The sequence below is a fragment of the Anas platyrhynchos genome, chromosome 33 (genome assembly GCF_047663525.1).
Source record: "Anas platyrhynchos isolate ZD024472 breed Pekin duck chromosome 33, IASCAAS_PekinDuck_T2T, whole genome shotgun sequence".
NCBI classification, from domain to species: domain Eukaryota; kingdom Metazoa; phylum Chordata; class Aves; order Anseriformes; family Anatidae; genus Anas; species Anas platyrhynchos.
In genome coordinates this window covers 9,073,664-9,093,542 of record NC_092618.1, presented here as the reverse complement: position 1 = coordinate 9,093,542, position 19,879 = coordinate 9,073,664, and the positions used below count along the sequence as shown (strand labels likewise).

Genomic DNA, 19,879 nt, shown 5'->3' with positions numbered 1-19,879 from the left:
AAAAATTATGCAGAGAGACACAAGAATTTGGAGGACACAGCATACCCGTTTCCTACAACATCAACTCCGTGTAAAATTGCCAAGGTAATGAGCTCTGGCCTTGCTGGGGATCTTGTCCGCAGCATCAGCAGGCATCTCGTGTGAGCAAAGGGGTCCAGAACCGGTGGGGCTGGCACGGCCTCACTCGCCCTGCTGAGAGGGTTCCTCTTGTCCCCAGGCTGGGGCTATGCGAAGGCTGCTCCCCTGTGTCCCGGCAGCAGCTCCAGCCCTCCTGGCCACCAGCAAGCCCTGGTTACCTGCAGGGCCAGCACTCTGGCCCCATATGCCCCATCCTCACCCCTTCCCCCGAGGGCCCTCTCTCCAGAGCTGCCCTTGCTGCTCAGCTAAGCAGCACCCTTGGGACACTCAGTGAGGCATGTCTTCGCTCCTCCTTCTTCCCACAGTGGTTTGGAGGATACCTCTTCCCTGCTGAGAGGCTGGACATCACCCTCACAGCCCTTGAAGCTTTACAAGACTCCAGCATCCATGACAAGCAGGGGGCCTGCAGCGTGCTGGACGCAGCCTTGGAGGTCCCTGACTACTGGCTGACAGATGTAAGTGGCCTGTGGCCATGGCCCTGCCCTTGAGCTCTTCCAGGCGTTGTTCCTCTCTCCGTCCCTGCCTCCCTCCCTGCCTCCCTCGCACATCGGGGTCTCTTGGGCTCCAGAAGCCACCTGAAGCCAGCAGAGAGCAATGGAAGGCGCCAAAGTTTGAGTGGCAGCTGTGGCAATGGCTGCGGTCTGCTGGCAACACCATTCCCACTTTGTCCCACAAGGTGCCAACGATCCTGGAGTGCATCAGGAGAAACCTGGGCAGCATCCACACGGCATCGGCGCGGCAGTGCCTGGACTCCCTGCTTCTCCAGATGACCAACATGATGTCCAGGGAAGAAGTCGAGAACCTGCTGCAGTTCTCTCCGCCACATTACAGGTCCTGGCCTTAACATCCTTGAGGGCTTGTTCCGCGTCGGGAGATGCACCTGGAGACTCTCTGCTTGCCACACCAATGGCAAAGGGCAGGACATCCCCAAGGAGCACAGCCCTCCTTCCCACCAATGTGTTCCAGCCCTACTGGGCCAGCCAGGGCTGCAGCAGCCCAGCTGTCCAAGGCAGCCCAGAGTCCCCCTGCCCCCAGGGAACACCAGCTCAGCCCCCTCCTGCCTGCCCAGGCTGGGCCCTCAGTGCTCCCCAAGTCACAGGGGCTGCAGGACAGCCTGGGTCCTCTGGGGCTGGCCCAGATGGTGGCCCTGCGGCTGAGGCAGCCTCACTGACGGAGTATTCTGGGCTTGCAGCACTGACCTGGCCATGTGGGAGGTGATCCTGGCCATGCCGAAGACCTTGGAGAATGTTTTAAGACTCATGATGCGAGTCTTGCCGCTGCGCTACTGGTGCACCGAAGTCACTGAAGACACCTGCATCCGTCGCTTGGCTGTGAGTTCCCAGATGAAACCTTGCTCCCAGCAGGGCTACGTGTGCCCCTTCAGGCACACAGGCACAGCCCTGTGCCCATCTACCCCCAAACTGCCAGCTCCCGCAGGACGTACGGACACATGGTCCCTGGGGCCGGCAAGCCCCCGTAGCTCCCCGCGCCTGGTGCCTCTTTGGTGCCAGCTGGCGCTGCCCCATCCCTGCCCAAAGGTGGGAGAAGAAGAGGCTGCAGGGAGCCCTGCAGGCCCTGCCAGGCTCTCACTGCTCTTTCTTGCAGATGCTGGCCCAGAATGACAGCTATGAGTTTGGTAACCCGGTGCACCTCCTGAGCTACCTGAGGCACCCAAGCCCAATGATGCGCTTTTTGGTTCTGAAAGGGCTCTGCACCGTGTCAGAGAGCCCTGAGAAGGTGAGCGGGCCATCGTCAAGCAAAGCCATGTTGGCAGCCTGGGGCTTTGCTCTTCTGCCCTCCCGTCCCTCCCCGCTGCCAGGAAGCAAGGCAGGAGGCTGGTGCTCAGGAACCAGAGCCCTTTGCCCAGGGTGGTCTCTCACTGCCTCACGGAAGGGAAATGGTGTCTTTCCTACAGGCAAGGGAAATTCAGGTCTTGCTGCCATACATTGTGGAGGCCCTGCAGGACACCAACACATATGTGGTGCTGAAGGCCCTGCCTGTGCTGAGAAACGTGATGCCTCATGTGGAGAGGTGGAAGGCCAGTGGCCTGGCTCTGCAGCTGGCTGAGAAGCTCCTGCCATTCTTTGACCACGTAAGTGTGCTGCGGGAGCCCGAGCCCTCAGCTGGGCCCCCTGTAACGAGGGCTGCCCTTCAGCCCGGCCCTGTGGGCAGCACTCAGGCAGGGCCTTCCCAGTCTCCTCGTCAGCCCAGGCGCTGGGGAGCTCTGCTTGGGCATGGCTGGTGCGGCTGGTGGCGAAAGTGGGGTGGCTGGCGGGCAGCCTGCGATGGCAACCGATTGCGTTGCCCTTCACGGGCACCAGGCCTTGCAGCTGCCCCTGAGCAGCTCCTCTGGGAAGGATCCAGCGCTGAAGCATCTCACAGTGCTGGGAGCTCCCTTCACATCGGCCACGCTAATGCTGAAATTCCTCCTGTCCTCCTCCCTGCCAGGCGTCCAGCCAGGTGCGGGAGCACTCCATCTGCCTCTTCCAAGCCGTGGTGGAGGCTGTGCTGCGGCAAAGGACGAAGAACATGGAGAGAACAGTGCACAGGAGCCTTCTCCCACTCTACTTTCACATGAGAGACCAGAGTGAGAGCGTAGCAAAGGTACAGATCTCAGAGCTGAGCAGTTATGTGGGCAAGGGTGTGCTGATGCCACAGGGTTGCTCTGGGGGATCTCTGGCCGGCAGCATGAGCTGCCTCCGATGGTGGCTGTCCCGTGGCCTTGCCTTGGCCACTGAACCCAGTGCACGCTGCCCCCCACCACAGCCTCCCATAACGCGCTGGGAAAGGCTCGCAGCCCTGCCAAGAGGAGGGGACAGAGGGTCTCCTTCCCAAGGCTGTGCTGCTACCTCCCAACCTCTGCTGCTCCGCAGGCCTCTGGGGAAGCTCTCGCCGTGGCTGCAGAGTTTCTGCGACGCAAGGAGCTCAAGCGCTTGGCCCAGACAGAACAGACGTGGAGGATCGGGGAGTGCTTGGTAAGGACCCAACTTGGTTTGCCCCAGCTCGGCAAACGTGCCCGGCCAGAGCCCGCTGCCTGCAGCCGCATCCTCGCTCCCTTCCTGCCAGCACAGAGCCCCAGGGGGCTCTTCTGCAGGCCCCTCTGACCTCCCTGCCCCCAGGATGATGGAGGAGACCCTGGAGAGGGTGTGCAAGCCCTGTGACCCTGCGTTCTCTCTCTCTCCAGCTGCAGCAGGACAGAGGCAGAGTAGAAGAATACCTGCAGCAGAGCCAGCCCTACCTGAAGGCCACTCAGACCAACTTGCGACTTGAGGCCGTCAGATTCATTGGTGAGCCCAGCCCCTGGGTCCCTCTTGGGGCAGCCTTTGGCAGCCCCAGGCACTGCCCTGTTGCCCCCAGAGCCCCCCGACTGGGCCCTTGCTCCAGGGTGCAGGAGGGGGCACAGCCTGGCTGGCCAGGCCAGGGGCTGCGCTGCTGGGAGCGTGCTGGGGAGCGGGGCTCTGATGGGGTCTCTGTGTCTAGGTCTTGCTGCGCGCTACTGCAACGACCAGAGCGAGGAGAAGCTGGAGGAAATCCTCAGAGGTGAGTGAGGGCAGTGGGGGGTGTGCTAGGGCTGGGGGGACAGCGGCAGAGGCCCCCGTGCCTTGCCCTGCTCCAGGGAAATGCTTCGGGGCGGAGGAGCAATGCAGCCATAGGAACGAGGGAGAGGAGACGGGGTAGCCTGTGGTGTCAGGGAATGGCCTCCCAGCCTGGAGCTGGGCAGTGCCGCTGAAAGGGTTGAGTGTCCCTGAGGAAGAGTCAGGGGAAAGGGCAGTAAGGCTGACAGAAGGTGGGAGCCTGTTGTAGAGCACGCAACCAGGACGAAGAGGGAGATGAGACAGCCTACAAGCAGCTAGGAGCAGGGTCACGATTGCTAGCCCTTGCTCTCATGGGGAAGCACAATAGCGAGAGGAAAGAGTCCAGGAGATTCCTGGAGTGTGTGAATCCTCCCAAGGGATGGAGGCAGGTGGTGAGGGAACCAGCTTGTGAAGGTGCCCCACTTGACCTGTGGTGCGCAGGTGGGGAAGGACTGGTGGCTGCATTTGGGACATTGCTGAGCAGCAGCTTTCAACGGATTCCTTTGTCCCTCCTGCTCCTCCTGGCCTGGGGAAGAGTCGAGTGGGGCTGGCATGCTCTGCAGGGGATGCCTGGGGATCTCTGCAAGGAGTGGGTTTTCATCTCTGCTCTTCTTTCTTTTGCAGTCCTCCGGCCTTCAGAGAACGACCCGGAACCCATGGTCCGTTCCCTGGCAGTTCAAACCACCCTGATCCTGACATCAAGGCATAAGGCAACGTCAGGACGGAGATTTCCACTGCCGTGTTGCCGCTAGCCCCGCAGCAGTCCTCAAAAGAGCAATATATATTTAATAGAACTAGGTTGTTGTCTCGTTATTCCAGCAGCTCCTTCACAGTGACTCGGTGCCATGACGCTGAGCTAACTTGGAGGCCACCAAGGACCCTGAGAAGTTCCCTGTGTTCCCCTGAGAAGGCAACTTCCTTGTGAGGGGAACAGAGGGCCCTATTTGTTAGCCTGACCCTACCCGTAGGGAAGTCTGCTGCCTCCCTGGGGCTAGGGTCATGGACGTTGCCAGAAAGCTTCCCAACCTGGTTTTCCCCTCTGATTACTATCGTCTTTTGATAGTCCAGGCCGGCAGTGATACTACTGAAGATAGAAGCCTGAAGACTATCGAGCGGGACTTTAGGGGACTGGGACGGGTAGTGGATGGAGTGGGAGTTCAGGTGGTGTTTTTGTCCACCCCTACAGTGGCAGGGAGGGGTACAGAGAGGACTCACGACTCACTGGGATCCAGCAACTGCAACTCCTTCTTGCTGTCCTCTGTCAAACCTCTGTTCTCTACCACTAAGCTGTCCTCTGCTGGTCTCCTGTCCTCTGCCAGGCTGCTGTCCTCTACCGGGCTGCTGCCCTTTGACAGCAAGCTGTCCTCTGCTGGGCTTCTGTCCTCTGCCGGCAAAATGTCCTCTACCGGGGTGCTGTCCTCTGCCGGCAAGCTGTCCTCTGCTGGCCGGTTGCTGCCCTCAGAAGACCAGGTCTCCTGCCAGGCCAGCCTGGGCTGCCTGGGGGGCATGTCTCCCTCCTCATCAGATTCAGAAGGAGCCTCTGGAGTGGGAGAGTTCTCAAATAGAAAACGGAGGCTCCTTCGGGCAGGCGTGGGCTATGCTCGGGGACTCCTCGAAGGCCCAGTGCTCCTGCCCTGTCCGTCACTGCCGTGCACCGACGCTGAGGGTCCGAGCCACAGCTGCAGTCATATAAGGCGGACCCCTGGGGTGTCACCAAGGGAGGTCACCAAGGGTCCCATGTGACACGTGCCTGGGCTGGATGGGCCCCACCGGGCGCTGTAAGTTCGTGGGCGACACCAAGCTGGGCAAGGGGATCTGGACAGGCTGGATCAACGGGCCGCATCCAGCTGCGTGGCATTCAAGGCCAAATGCTGGGTTCCACACTTGGAATCATACAATATCCTGAGTTGGAAGGGGGCAGACCTGAAGGGATGAAAGACACGGTCTCCCGATGCCTCTTGAGCAGAAGGCCTTTATTGCCATTTTTCTCTGCTACATATACTTTCCCCGTAACCACATGCGCTGTCCACGCGCCCGAATCAGTCGTACAATTCATTAGAGACCCTCAGCCACGCGCCTCAAGCCAGCCAGCAATTGACCACTGCGCAAAGCTCATCTTTAATGCTGTAGCCAAGTTAATTTATCTCCACCTTGTTCAAGTTTTTGTTACTAATGCCTAGTAAAAAAAGGGGCTTTAGGGCTTTGGGGCGACTACTTAAAGGATCAGGGGCACAGGTTGTGTTTGCCTCTGTCCTTCCGATAGGGGGGATCGATGCTGACAAGCAGACTCATCACATTAACACGTAGCTTCGGGACTGGTGCAACTGGTAGAACTTTGGGCTTGCTGATCATGGGAGGGTCTATGTGACACTGGCCTGCTACCACCAGATGAGATGCGCCTCCCTGTAGTGGTTTTACCTGGCAAGGTTTTGGTAGCACGGGGCCATAGGAGTGGCTTTTGTGAGAAGGATCTGGAAGCTGCCCCATGTTTGCTAAGGGCCCCTCTGCTGACCAGAGCTGAGCCAATAAGTCACAGAATCACAGAATTTCTAGGTTGGAAGAGACCTCAAGATCATCGAGTCCAACCTCTGACCTAACGCCAACAGTCCCCACTAAACCATATCCCTAAGCTCTACATCTAAACGTCTTTTAAAGACTTCCAGGGATGGTGACTCCACCACTTCCCTGGGCAGCCTGCTCCAGTGCCTAACAACCCTTTCGGTAAAGAAGTTCTTCCTAAGATCCAACCTAAAACTCCCCTGGCGCAACTTTAGCCCATTCCTCCTCATCCTGTCATCAGGCACGTGGGAGAACAGGCCAACCCCCACCTCACTACAGCCTCCTTTAAGGTATCTGTAAAGAGCGATAAGGTCGCCCCTGAGCCTCCTCTTCTCCAGGCTGAACAAGCCCAGCTCCCTCAGCCGCTCCTCGTAGGACTTGTTCTCCAGGCCCCTCACCAGCTTCATCGCCCTTCTCTGGACCTGCTCAAGCACCTCCATGTCCTTCTTGTAGCGAGGGACCCAAAACTGAACACAGTACTCGAGGTGCGGCCTCACCAGAGCCGAGTACAGCCCCCCGTAGCCACCCATAGCCCCCCGTAGCCCCCCATAGCACCCTATAGCCCCCTGTAGCCCCCCATAGCCCCCTAGAGACCCTCAGAGCCCCCCGCAGCCCCCCACAGCCCCCCGCCGCCCCCCCCCACCCCCCCCAATTCTCCCCCCACCCCCCCTTATCCCGCTCCTCACGTTCCGGTCCACGATGTCCCGGCCCTGGCTGGCCAAGCTGCTGCCGTAGGCGGCGGCCAGGCTGGACACGGGCTCGGCCAGGAAGGCGGCGGCGGGGGGGGGCAGGCGGGATGCGGAGGACGCCGGGGGGGCCGCCGGGGGGGCCCCGTAGGCCCGGGCCGGGCCGTGGGGGGGGGGGGCGGCCCCGCCGCTGGTGTCGTCGAAGAGCGGCCGCGGCTCCGCCATCCGCGGAGGGGCCGGGCCCGGGCCGCGGCGCTTGGGGGCTGCGGGGAGAGGAGAGGGGGGGTCAGGGGGGGCCGGGGGGGGTCGGGGGAGGGGGGGGGCGCCGGGGGTCCGCACCGAGCCCCGCCGCCGCTCCCGGGGGCTCCATGGCGCTTCCGCTTCCGGTCACGTGAGGAGCGCGGGAGGAAGCTGTTGGCGGAGCGGCGGGGCGGGGCCGGAAGTGGCGGTTGCCATGGGGACGGGCGCGCGGGGCCGTGACGTCAGCAAGGGGGTGATGTCAGCAAGGCCACCGTGCCACCAAGGTGATGACGTCACCAAGGCCACCACGTCACCAAAGCCATGATGGCAACCAAAGCCATGACGTCACCAAGGCCACCATGTCCCCAGGGCCACCACGTCCCCATAGCCCCCATGGCCCCATAGCCCCCACGGCCCCATATCCACCATGTCCCCAGCGCCATCTTATCCCCAAGGCCACCACGTCCCCAAGGCCACACGGTGGCCGTGGTGGCCCTAGGGCTGTCCCTGAGGTGTCGTGGCCATTTCCTGGCCACGGCGGCCATCTTGTCCCCAAGGCCACCACGTCCCCAGGGCTACCACTTCCCCAAGACCACCATGTCCCCAGATCCACCACATCCCTGTTGCCACCACATCTCCGTGGCCACCACATCCCCAAGGCCACACGGTGGCCGTGGTGGCCCTAGGGCTGTCCCTGAGGTGTCGTGGCCATTTCCTGGCCACAGCGGCCATCTTGTCCCCAAGGCCACCATGTCCCCATGGCCACCACATCCCCATGGCCACCATGTCTCCGTGGCCACCATGTCCCCAGGATGACCATGTCCCCATATCCACCATGTCCCCATGGCCACCACGTCCCCAAGGCCACACGGTGGCCCAGGGGGGGCTGCTGCTGCTGGGCACCCTGGGGCTCTGGGTGCTGGAGGGGGGGGCGCGGACCCTCGGGACCCCCCCCGGGACCCTCAACGCCTCCGGGACCCCGCGGTGGGACCTGGCCTCCGCCTTCTTCTTCTCCACCACCCTGCTCACCACTGTGGGTAAGGAGCCCCCCCGCCCCCAAATCGGGACCCCCCCTCCGAATTGGGACCCTCCTAAAGAACCCCATGGGCACCAGGACCCCCCCAAGGGCATTGAGACCCCCGGGACCCCCATGAACCCCAGGACCCCCATGAGCACCAATTCCCCCAGGACGCCTCTGAGCACCAGGCCCCCCCGGGACCCCCCCAAGAACACCGGGACCCCCATGAACACCAGGACCCCCGTGGGCACCAGGACCCTCCATGGCCCCCCATAGGCACCGAGCCCCCTGAGAACCTCAGGACCCCCATGGGTTTTGGGACCCCCTTTAGCACTGGGACCCCCAGGCCCCCCCCCAGCCCCACCAGGACCCCCCCAGCCCACAGAGCCCCCCAGTTCGCCCAGGACCCCCATCACCACCAAGCCCCCAACCTCCCCCCACCACCCCCAGGGGTCCCCCCTCCCCTTTCACTTACCGGGGGGGGTCCCCCCCCTAAATTTCCCTCCCCCCCCCAGGCTACGGCCCCGTGGCCCCCCTGTCCCCGGGGGGCAAAGCCTTCTGCTTGGCCTACGCGGCGCTGGGCGTCCCCTTCACGGTGTTGACGTTGGCGGTGGTGGCCCGGTGGCTTTCGGTGCCGGTCACCCGGTGGCCCCGGCGCTACCTGAGGACGCGGTGGGGTTGGAGCCCCCGGGGGGCCGCCGGGCTCCATTTGGGGCTGCTGGCGGGGGCGGTGGCGGGGGGCTTCGTGCTGCTGCCTGCCGCCGCCCTGTGGGCCCTGGGGGGCTCCGGGAGCTTCTTGGACGCCGTCTTCTTCTGCGGCATGGCCGTCACCACCGTGGGGCTGGGGGACACGGCGGGGGCACCGGAGGGGCAGCCCCCGCGCCACCTCTACCGGGTGGCCTTGGCCGGTGAGCAGGGGCGGGGGGTTGGGGGGGGGCGTTGGGGTGGGGGGCGTTGGGGTTTGGGGATCTGGGGTTGGGGTTATGTGGGGGTTGGGGCTATGTGGTTGGGGTCTTCTTGGTGGGGGGGGTCTTCATTGGGGTGGGGTCTTTATGGTGGTGGGGTCTTCATGGTTGGGGTCTTCATGGTTGGTGTCTCCATGGTTGGGGTTTAGGTGGTTGGGGTCCTCATGGTTGGGGTCTTCATGGTGGTTGGATCTTCGTGGTTGGGGGTCTTCATGGTTGGGTTCTCCATGGTGGTTGGGGTCTTCATGGTTGGGGTCTTCATGGTTGGGGTCTTCATGGTTGGGGTCTCCATGGTTGGGGTTTAGATGGTTGGGGTCTTCATGGTTGGGATCTTCGTGGTTGGGGTCTTCGTGGTTGGGGTCTCCATTGGGGTGGTGTCTTTATGGTGGTTGGGTCTCCATGGTTGGGGTCTCCATGGTGGTTGGGTCTCCACTGGGGCGCGGTCTCCATTGGGGTGGGGTCTTCATGGTTGGGGTCTTCGTGGTTGGGGTCTTCGTGGTTGGGGGACTTCATGGTTGGGGTCTCTATGGTGGTTGGGTTCTCCATGGTTGGGGTCTCCGTGGTTGGGGTCTCCATTGGGGTGGGGTCTTTCTGGTGGTGTCTTTATGGTGGTTGGGGTCTTCATGGTTGGGGTCTCCATGGTGGTTGGGTCTCCATTGGGGTGGGGTCTTCATGGTGGCGGGGTCTTCATGGATGGGGTCACCATGGCGGATTGGGTCTTCATTGGGGGGGGGTCTCCATGGGGATCTCTCCATGGGGTGGGGGTCTCCACGGGGGGGTGGGGGTCTCTGACCGCTGTGTCCCCCCCCCCCAGCCTACCTGCTGCTGGGGGTGACGGCGGCGCTGCTGCTGCTGGCGGCCTTCCAGCAGCTGCTGGAGCTGCACGGGGTCAGCGCCGCGCTGCGCCCCCCCCCGGACCCCCCCGAGGAGGACGGGGGGCTGCTGGACGAGGGGGGGCAATAAACGGGGGGCTCGAAGCGCGACGGGCTCGCTGTGGTCACTGGGGGGGGTTGGGGGTCCCAGATGCATGGGGGGGGGGGTCCCAGACACATGGGGGGGGTCCCAGACACATGGGGGGGGTCCCAGGTCCAATAGGGGGGTTCCCGGTCCCATTGGGGGGTCACAGACCCATGGGGGGGGGGGGTCACAGCACCATTGGGGTGGGGATCCTGATCCCATTGGGGGGGGTCCCCAAACGCATGGAGGGGTCCCAGACACATGGGGGGCTCCCAGTCCCATTGGGGGGGGCAGACACATTGAGGGGGGGAGCAGATACATGGGGGGGGTCCCAGTCCCACTGGGGGGGGTCCCAAACCCATAGAGGGGTCCCAGTCCCAAGTAGAGGGGTCCAGACTCATGAGGGGGGGGTCCCATTTGGGGTCCCAGTCCCTGTGACACCACAGCCCCCCCCCCACCCGACCCTATTAGGATGAAAGAACTCCCCCCCCCCCAGCTCATTTTATAGAAAACCTTTATTCTGTAAAAATTGGGGGGGAAGTGAGGGGGGGCTCACATGGACGGGGGGGGAGGGAGCGGGGGGCCGGGCACCCCCATGGGCACCCCCAGGAGCCCCCCCCCCACCTCACCCCACAGCGGGCGGGGGGGGGATGCCGGACGGTGCCCCCCAGTGTCTCTCCATCCCCCCCCCCCCCAGCTCCGATATATACAGACAATAAATACAGGGCCCCCCCCCCCGGGATGGGGAGGGGGGGGCTCAGGCCGGGGGGCGCGCGGGGACGCAGCGGGGGGGTCCCTGCGCCGGGACAGAGCCGGGGGGGCAGAGGCAGCGGAAGGAGCCGGGGGTGTTGAGGCAGCGCCCCCCCCGGCACAGGGCGGCCTCCGAGCACTCGTCGAGGTCTGCGGGGAAAAGGGGGGGGGTCAGGGGGGGTCGGGGAGGGGGATTAAGGGGGGTTGGGGGGGATTTGGGGTGGGATTGGGGTGGGATTGGGGGGTTTTGGGGGGATTGGGGGAGATTGGGGGGGGAATGGGGTGGGATTTGGGGTGGGATTGGGGGGGGTTGGGGGGGATTGGGGTGGGATTGGGATTGGGGGGGATTGGGGTGGGATTGAGGGGGATTGGGATGGGATTGGGATGGGATTGGGGTGGGATTGGGGTGGGGTGGAATTGGGATTGTGTGGGTTTTGGGGTGGGATTGAGGGGGATGGGGATGGGATTGGGGTGGGATTTGGGGGGGATTGGGATTGTGGGGGATTGGGATGGGATTGGGGTGGGATTGGGATTGGGGGGGATTTGGGAGGGGATTGGGGTAGGATTGGGGAGGATTTGGGGGGGATTTGAGGGGGGATTGGGGTGGGATTGGGGTTGGATTGGGATTGGGTAGGATTTGGGGTGGGATTGGGGTTGGGATTGGATTTGGGGTTAGACTGGGGTGGGGAGGGGTTGCGGATGGGATTGGGGTGAGATTTGGGATGGCATTGGGGTGGGATTAGGATGGGTTTGTGTTGGGATGGGAAGGGATTTGGGGTGGGACTGAGATTGGTTGGGATTTGGGGCGGGATTGGGATTTAGTTGGGATTTGGGGTGGGATTGGGATTGGATTTGGGGTCGGACTGGGGTGGGAAGGGGTTGCAGATGGGATTGGGGGGGGTGGGGATGGGATTGGGGTGGGATTGGGATTGGGGGTATGGAATGGGCATGGGATCGGGATTTGGGGTAGGATTGGGGTAGGATTGGGGTAGGATTTGGGGTTGGATTAGGGTGGGATTGGGGGTTGGATTAAAGTGGGATTGGGGATGGGATGGGGTGGGATTTGGGCTGGGACTGGGGTTTGGGATGGGAACAGGCTGGGATTATGCCGGGATCAGGCCGGAATCAGGCCGGAATCAGGCCGGGATTAGGCCAGGATTAGGCTGGGATCAGGCCGGGATCAGGCCGGGATTAGGCCTGGATTATGCCAGATTAGGCCGGGACTAGGCCGGGATTATGAAGGAATTAGGACGGGATCAGGCCGGGATTATTCCGGGATCAGGCCGGGATTAGGCCGGATTAGGCCTGGATTATGCCGGGACTAGGCCGGATTAGGCCGGGATTAGGCCGGATTAGGCCGGATTAGGCTGGGATTAGGCCGGATTAGGCCGTATTATGCCGGGATTATGCCGGGACTAGGCCGGATTAGGCCGGATTAGGCCGGGATTATGCCGGGATTATGCCGGGATCAGGCCGGGATTATGCCGGGACTAGGCCGGATTAGGCCGGATTAGGCCGGGACTAGGCCGGATTAGGCCGTATTATGCCGGGATTATGCCGGGACTAGGCCGGATTAGGCCGGATTAGGCCGGGATTATACCGGAATCAGGCCGGGATTATGCCGGGACTAGGCCGGGACTAGGCCGGATTAGGCCGGATTAGGCCGGATTAGGCCGGGATTAGGCCGTGTCTCACCCACGCAGGCCACGCGTGCCGCGTCCAGCCGGTAGCCGGGGTCGCAGGCGCAGGTGAAGCCCTGGGGCACCCGCACGCAGTGCCCATGCTCGCAGCCGCTCAGCACCCCGCACAGCTCCGGCGGCAGCGCCTCGTCCCGGGGGTCTGCGGGGGGGGGTCCCCGTCAGCCCCCTCCCCATAAAAAAAAACAAAATCCCCCCCCAAAACCCCTCAATCCCCCCCCCCCCAAACTCACCGTCCTCGCTGGCTCACCCCGGCCGCTCGGCCACACCATGGGGCTGGAAGAGCCACGGGGGGGGGTCCTGGGGGGCGCTGGGGGGGCTGCGGGGCCGGGAGGAGCGGGGGGGGCCCCGGCGGGACCCCTCGAAATCCTCCAAGTCCTCGTAGCGGGGGGGGGCGGCGTAAAGGGCGTCCCCGCGGGGGTCGTAGCCCCCCCCCAGCCCATAGGGGTCGTAGTCGGCGCGCAGCCCCGGGGGGGGCAGGCGGGGGCCCGGACCCCCAAAGGGGAGGGGGCCGTAGGGCAGCCCATAGTGGGGGGGGTATTCGGGGCCGTATTCGTAGGGGGGGCCCAGCCCCGGGCCGGGGGGGCGCAGGACGTTGCAGAGGAACTCGAAGTCATCTGGGGGGGGGGGGGAGAAAAAAAAATGGGGGGGGGCAGGTTGTGGGGTGGGGTCCTAAAAATTGGGGATGCTAAGGGGGGGGTGTAAAGAGGTGGGGGGGGCACTGTTATATGGGGGGTGCCCAAGGGGTCTCCATTAGGGGGGGGGCGTTGTGGGGTGGTGGGAGGGGTTCCCATTATTGGGGGGGGCAAAGGGGTCCCTGTTATGGGGGGGGTCCAAGGGGTCCCAATCATGGGGGGGGTGTCTAAGGGGGACCCACTCTGGGGGGTGCCCATGGGGTCCCCATTATGGGGGTCTGGGGGGGGGTCCCTATTGCTGGGGTAGGAGGGGGGCAGGGTGGGGGTCCCCCTGTGTGGGGTCTTGGGGACATGGGGACATGGGGACATGGGTATAGGGGATGGGGGGGTCGTGGGCATGGGAGGGGGCATGGGGACGTGGGCATGGGGGGGGGGGACAGGGACATGGGGGGACATGGGGACACAGGGATGTGAGGCTATAGGGCCTTAGGGACATGGGGACATGGGGACATGGGGACAAGGGGCCGTAGGGGACACGGGTGCATGGCAACATGAGGCTATGGGGCCACGTGGCTGTGGGGTCATAGGGACGTGGGGACATGGGGACACGGGGACATGGGGACACAGTGAGGTGGGGACATGGGGAGGTGATGTGGGATGTGGGGAGACAATGGGGGACACTGGGATGAAGGGATGTGGGACATGGGGACATGGGGACACGGGGATATGGTGACGTGGGACAGGGGGATGTGGGACAAGGGGAGGCGACGTGGGACATGGGGACACAGGGACACGGGGATTTGGGGACATGGGGGATACAGCGCCATGGGGGTATGGGGACACAGGACGTGGGGACACGGTGACGTGGGACATCAGGATGTGGGACATGGGGACACGGGGACACGGGGATTTGGGGACATGGGGGATACAGCGCCATGGGGGTATGGGGACACAGGACGTGGGGACACGGTGACGTGGGACATCAGGATGTGGGACATGGGGACACGGGGACACGGGGATTTGGGGACATGGGGGATACAGCGCCATGGGGGTATGGGGACACAGGACGTGGGGACACGGTGACGTGGGACATCAGGATGTGGGACATGGGGACACGGGGACACGGGGATTTGGGGACATGGGGGATACAGCGCCATGGGGGTATGGGGACACAGGACGTGGGGACACGGTGACGTGGGACATCAGGATGTGGGACATGGGGACACGGGGGGGGCATCAGGGGACAGTGCCGGGACACGGGGATGGGGGGCCACGGGGACATAGGGCAGGGATATGGGGACACGTGGGGACAGGGCGACACGGGGGGGGTGACGGTGACACGGGGGGGGTGACAGGGGGTGGCCTCACCCATGGCGCGGGTGTCGTTGGTGACGCAGCGGCGCTGGGAGCCGTCCAGCACCAGGGGGGGGGCGCAGGAGCAGAAGTAGGAGCCCACCGTGTTGACGCAGCGGCCCCCGATGCACGGCTCCGCGTCCTCGTCCTGGCACTCGTCGTTATCTGGGGGGGGGGCGGTGGTGGTCGGCAAGGGGGTGGGGGGCACGGGGGGGGGGGCTGGAAGGGGGCTCGGGGGGCTGGAAGGGTGCTCGGGGGGCTGAGGGCAGGGTGCTTGGGGTGCGAGTAGGGTGCTCGGGGTGCAGACAGGGTGCAGGCAGGGTGCTGAGGGTGCAGGGAGGGTGCACTCAGGGCACAAGTTGGGTGCTCAGGGTGCAGGTATTGTGCAGGGAGGGTGCACTCAGAGCACAATTAGGGTGCTCAGGGTGCAGGTAGGGCACGCTCAGGGTGCTCAGGGTGCTGGCTGGGTGCTGGAAGGGTGTGGGCAGGGTGCTCAGGGTGTGAGCTGGGTGCAGGCAGGGTGCTCAGGGTGCAGTCAGGGTGCAAGTAGGGTGCTCAGGGTGCAGGTAGAGCGCACTCAGGGCACAAGTTGGGTGCTCAGGGTGCAAAGAGGGTGCTCAGGGTGCAGCCAGGGTGCACTCAGAGCACAATTAGGGTGCTCAGGGTGCAGGCAGGGTGCTGGCAGGGCACAAGTTGGGTGCTCAGGGTGCAAGTAGGGTGCACTCAGGGCATAAGTTGGGTGCTCAGGGTGCTGGCTGGGTGCTGGCAGGGTGCTCAGGGTGCAGGCAGGGTGCAAGTAGGGTGCTCAGGGTGCTGGCAGGGTGCTGGAAGGGTGTGGGCAGGGTGCTCTCAGGGTGTGAGCTGGGTGCAGGCAGGGTGCTCAGGGTGCTGGCAGGGTGCAAGTAGGGTGCTCAGGGTGCAGGTAGAGCGCACTCAGGGCATAAGTTGGGTGCTCAGGGTGCAGACAGGGCACGCTCAGGGTGCTCAGGATGCAAGTTGGGTGCTCAGGGTGCTGGCTGGGTGCAGGCAGGGTGCTCAGGGTGCAGGTAGGGTGCTGGCAGGGCACAAGTTGGGTGCTCAGGGTGCAAAGAGGGTGCTCAGGGTGCAGCCAGGGTGCTCTTAGGGTGCTTTCTGGGTACAGGTTGTGTGCTCAGGGTGCAGGTAGGGAGCTCAGCGTGCTGGCTGGGTGCTCAGGGTGCTCTCAGGGTGCAAGTAGGGTGCAGGCAGGGTGCAAGTAGGGCGCACTCAGGGCACAATTAGGGTGCTCAGGGTGCAGGTAGGGCGCACTCAGGGTGCAGTCAGGGCACAAGTCGGGTGCTCAGGGTGCAAAGAGGGTGCTCAGGGTGCACTCAGGGCACAATTAGGGTGCTCGGGGTGCTCAGGGTGCAGGCAGGGTGCACCCAGGGCACAATTAGGGTGCTGAGGTCAGGGTGCTGGGGGTGCTGGGGGTGCTGGGGGTGCTGGCAGGGTGCTCAGGGTGCTGAGGGCAGGGTGCTCAAGGTGCGAGTAGGGTGCTCGGGGTGCACAGGGTGCTCTTAGGGTGCAGTCAGGGTGCAAGTAGGGTGCTCTCAGGGTGCAGGCAGGGTGCTCAGGGTGCTCAGGATGCAAGTAGGGTGCTCAGGGTGCAGGCAGGGTGCACCCAGGGCACAAGTAGGGTGCTGGGGGTGCTGAGGTCAGGGTGCTGGGGGTGCTGGGGGGGTGCTGGGGGGGTGCTGGGGGTGCTGGGTGCTCACCCACGCACTGCAGGTGCTCCTGCTCGTAGTAGTAGCCGCTGGGGCAGTAGCAGCTGAAGCCGGGGGCGGTGTTGATGCAGACCCCCCCCCGGCACAGCTGCGGCGCGAACACCCGGCACTCGTCCACATCTGGGGGGTAAGGGGGTAAGGGGGGGGGGCGACGTCAGGGGGAGGGTCCTCGGAATTGGGGGGGGCACCCCCGAAACGGGGGAGCCCCTATATAGGAGGGGAACCCCAAAATAGGGGGGGTATTGCCCCAAAATAGGCGGGATGCACCCAAAAGGGGAGGGGCGTAACCCCACAAAATAGGGGGGGCATCCCCAAATTGAGGGGGCACCCTGAAAAATGGGGACATCCCCAAAATGGGAGGGGTGAGTCCCCCAAATGGGGGCCATTCCCAAATTAGGGGGGGTGAGTCCCCAAAATGGGGGGCATCCCATAAATGGGGGAGCCCCAAAACAGGGGTGGCATCCCCAAAATGGGGGGGCATCCCCAACATTGGGGAACTGCTAAATACAGGGGGGAGCCCCTGAGTAGGGGGGGGAGTCCCTAAACGGAGGGAGCCCCCAAATGGGGGGGGCCCCATTGCTGTGCCCCCCCCGCGGCCGCACTGACCTGCTGCTGAGCCCTGGGGCCCCGTGGTCTGGCCGGTCCCGTGGGGGCAGAGGGCTCGGTGCTCGGCTTGGGGGGGGGGACAGAGGTGTCACCCCCCCTGCACCTTGGCACCATCCTGACCCCATCCCCAGCCCATCCCTGTCCCCATCCACACCCCGATCCCAATCCCATCCCATCCCAGTCCTAATCCCTGGCAATACCCACCCCAATCCCAATCCCTTTACAATCCCATCCCCATCCCCATCCCCATCCCAAATCCCATCACCACCCCAAACCCATCCCAATCCCTTCCCACCCCAATCCCAGTCCCATCCTCATCCCATCCCCATCCCATCCCCATTCCATCCCAGTCCCAATCCCAATCTATCTCAATCCCATCACCAACCCCATCCCAATTCCATCTCCACCCCCCCAATCCTATCCCAATCCCATCCCAATCCTAATCCTATCTCCATCCCAATCCCATCCCATCCCAGTCCCAATTGCAACTCCAATCCCATCGCCATCCCATCCCATCCCAAATCGCATCCCATCCCACTCCACTCCAATCCCAATCCCATCCCATCCCATCCCATCCCCATCCCCATCCCCATCCCCATCCCCATCCCCATCCCCATCCCCATCCCCATCCCCATCCCCATCCCTATCCCCGTCCCCATCCCCAATCCCAATCCCCATCCCCAATCCCACTCCCACCCCAATCCCTTCCCACCCCACGCCATCCCCAATCCCCTCCCCCCCCCATAGCGTCCCCATGTCCCCACCGGTTCCAGGCGTGGGGCACGGCCTCGGGGGGGGGCAGCGGACCCCCCAGGCGCCCCCCACGCTGCAGCAGCACTGCTGCCGGCTGACGTTGGGCGCCAGCACCCCGCAGGCGGGGCTGAAGCACGCCGCCAAGCCCGGGGGGGCTTCCACGGCTCCGGGGGGGGCCGGAGGAGTGGGGTCGCTGGGGGGGGTCCCCCGCACGTCCCCGTCACCGGATCGAACTCGTGCCCCCCGTCGGGGCAGAGGCAGAGGAAGGAGCCGTCCACGTTCTCGCAGCGCGCCGCCCCGCACACCCCCGGCAGCGTCGCGCACTCGTCCACGTCTGGGGGGGAAACACGAAGGGGGGGGGCTCAGTGTCACTCTGGGTGTCCCCCCCCTGCTGTCCCCGCTGTCCCCGTACCCTGGCAGTGGTGGCCGTGCCGGGCGGCCTCGTAGCCCTGGTGGCAGGCGCACTGGAAGGAGCCGGGGAGGTTGTGGCAGGCGGCGTGGGGGCCGCAGCGGGACCCCCCCTCGGCGCACTCGTCCTCGTCTGCAAGCGGGGAGGTGACGTTTTTTTGGGGGGAGGGGGCGGTGGGGACATTGGGGGGGGGAGCGTGGAGCCGTCCCCCAAAAGCTCAGCCCCATGGGGGGGTCCCCACTGTCCCCCGATGGTCCCTGCTCTCCGTCTCCATCCTGACCCCATGGAGAAGCCCCCCTGCACCTCGACCCCATTGGCTTGTCCCCAGTGGCCCCATTGGCTTGTCCCCAATGTCCCCCATCGTTTTGTCCCCATTATCTCCCGTGGTGTTGTCCCTGATGTCCCCTGCTGCCCATCCCCATCCTGACCCCATAGAGAAGTCCCCCTGCACCTCGACCCCATTGGCTTGTCCCCAGCATCCCCGTTGTTTTTTCCATGTCCCCCATAGCTTTGTCCCTATTGTGCCCCATTGGCTTGTCCCTGATGTCCCCCATGCCATGGCCCCTCAGGGTCCCCTCAGCCTCTCCGTACCCCCATCCCCATCCCCGTGCCCCAGTCCCTGTCCCCATGGCCCCATCCCCGTCCCCATGGCCCCATCCCCGTCCCCATGGCCCTGTCCCCATCCCCATGGCCCCATCCCCATCCCCATGGCCCCATCCCCGTTCCCATGGCCCCATCCCCATCCCCATGGCCCCATCCCCATCCCCATGGCCTCATCCCCGTCCCCATGGCCCCATCCCCATCCCCATGGCCCCATCCCCGTTCCCATGGCCCCATCCCCATCCCCATGGCCCCATCCCCATCCCCATGGCCCCGTCCCCATCCCCATGGCCTCATCCCCGTCCCCATGGCCCCATCCCCATCCCCATGGCCCCGTCCCCATCCCCATGGCTTCATCCCCGTCCCCATGGCCCCATCCCCATCCCCATGGCCCTGTCCCCGTCCCTATGGCCCCGTACCCTCACACCCCCCGCCGTCCCGGGGCCGGTAGCCGGGCTGGCAGGGGGGCACGCAGCGGTAGGATCCGGGCAGGTTCTCGCAGCGCTCGGCCCCACACAACTCGGCCCCATGCTCCTGGCACTCGTCCACATCTGCGGGGACACCGGGGGGACCCCAAGCATGGGGGGGGGACAAGGTGGGGTGGGGGATGATGGGGACCACGGCCCCGGGCAGGATGAGCCCCGTGCGCATCACAGCCCTGTGTGCGGGTTCCCATCCCTGTCCCAGTCCCCATCCTCGTCCCGTTCTGGTCCCTGGACCTGTCTCCATTCCCATCCCATCCCCAACCCCATCCCAATCTCACCCTAATCCCATCCCAATCCCACCCCCTATTTTCATCCATTATCGGTCTCCATCTCCATCCCCATCCCAATCCTGTTCCAATCCCACCCCCATCCCCATTCCAAACCCATTCCATCCCCATCCCAGTCCCAGTCCCAGTCCCAGTCCCAGTCCCAGTCTCAGTCCCAGTCTCAGTCCCAGTCGCAGTCGCAGTCCCAGTCCCAGTCCCAGTCCCAGTCTCAGTCCCAGTCCCAGTCCCAGTCCCAGTCCCAGTCCCTATTTTCATCCATTATTAGTCTCCATTTCCATCCCCACCCCAATCCCATCCCCATCCCATCCCATCCCATCCCAACCCATCCCATCCCCACCCCAATCCCCTCCCATCCCCCTCCCATCCCCATCCCAATCTCACCCCAATCCCATCCCCTCCCATCCCCACCCCAATCCCCTCCCAT

General features: G+C 64.3%; 2 protein-coding genes across 3 annotated transcripts; both read right to left on the bottom strand.

The window, feature by feature from the left end:
- Positions 1–1,421: 1,421 nt before the first annotated feature.
- Positions 1,422–8,453, bottom strand: LOC140000350 (protein YIF1B-like). Its single transcript, XM_072030216.1, has 3 exons — positions 7,298–8,453; positions 6,959–7,221; positions 1,422–5,636 (listed from the first exon to the last, which is right to left on the bottom strand). The coding sequence occupies exons 1-3, from the start codon at positions 7,326–7,328 to the stop codon at positions 5,604–5,606; spliced, it is 327 nt and encodes a 108-aa protein (XP_071886317.1). The 5' UTR covers positions 7,329–8,453; the 3' UTR covers positions 1,422–5,603.
- Positions 8,454–12,808: 4,355 nt separating this feature from the next.
- On the bottom strand, positions 12,809–18,635 carry LOC139998619 (latent-transforming growth factor beta-binding protein 4-like). Of its 2 annotated transcripts, XM_072030182.1 has the most exons (6): positions 18,087–18,635; positions 17,686–18,008; positions 16,922–16,987; positions 16,307–16,435; positions 14,589–14,738; positions 12,809–13,202 (listed from the first exon to the last, which is right to left on the bottom strand). In XM_072030182.1, exons 1-6 carry the CDS (start codon positions 18,395–18,397, stop codon positions 12,832–12,834), a joined length of 1,350 nt encoding a protein of 449 aa, XP_071886283.1. In that variant the 5' UTR covers positions 18,398–18,635; the 3' UTR covers positions 12,809–12,831. The 2 variants fall into 2 exon arrangements, with proteins under 2 accessions (XP_071886283.1, XP_071886282.1); XM_072030181.1 differs by lacking the exon at positions 12,809–13,202 and having other exon boundaries at positions 13,770–14,738; positions 18,087–18,634.
- Between the last annotated feature and the right edge of the window lie 1,244 nt (positions 18,636–19,879).

Coding starts and splice junctions, on each gene's coding strand:
- LOC139998619 (XM_072030181.1), bottom strand. CDS start 18,397: ATGGGGTCGAGGTGCAGGGGGGCTTCTCCATGGGGTCAGGATGGAGAC. Junction 16,988..17,685: donor GTGCCCCACGCCTGGAACCG/GTGGGGACATGG, acceptor CCCCCCCCCAAG/CCGAGCACCGAGCCCTCTGC. Junction 16,436..16,921: donor GCCCCAGGGCTCAGCAGCAG/GTCAGTGCGGCC, acceptor CTTACCCCCCAG/ATGTGGACGAGTGCCGGGTG.
- LOC140000350 (XM_072030216.1), bottom strand. CDS start 7,328: ATGGAGCCCCCGGGAGCGGCGGCGGGGCTCG. Junction 7,222..7,297: donor GGGAGCGGCGGCGGGGCTCG/GTGCGGACCCCC, acceptor CTCTCCCCGCAG/CCCCCAAGCGCCGCGGCCCG. Junction 5,637..6,958: donor GGGACATCGTGGACCGGAAC/GTGAGGAGCGGG, acceptor TCATCCCTTCAG/GTCTGCCCCCTTCCAACTCA.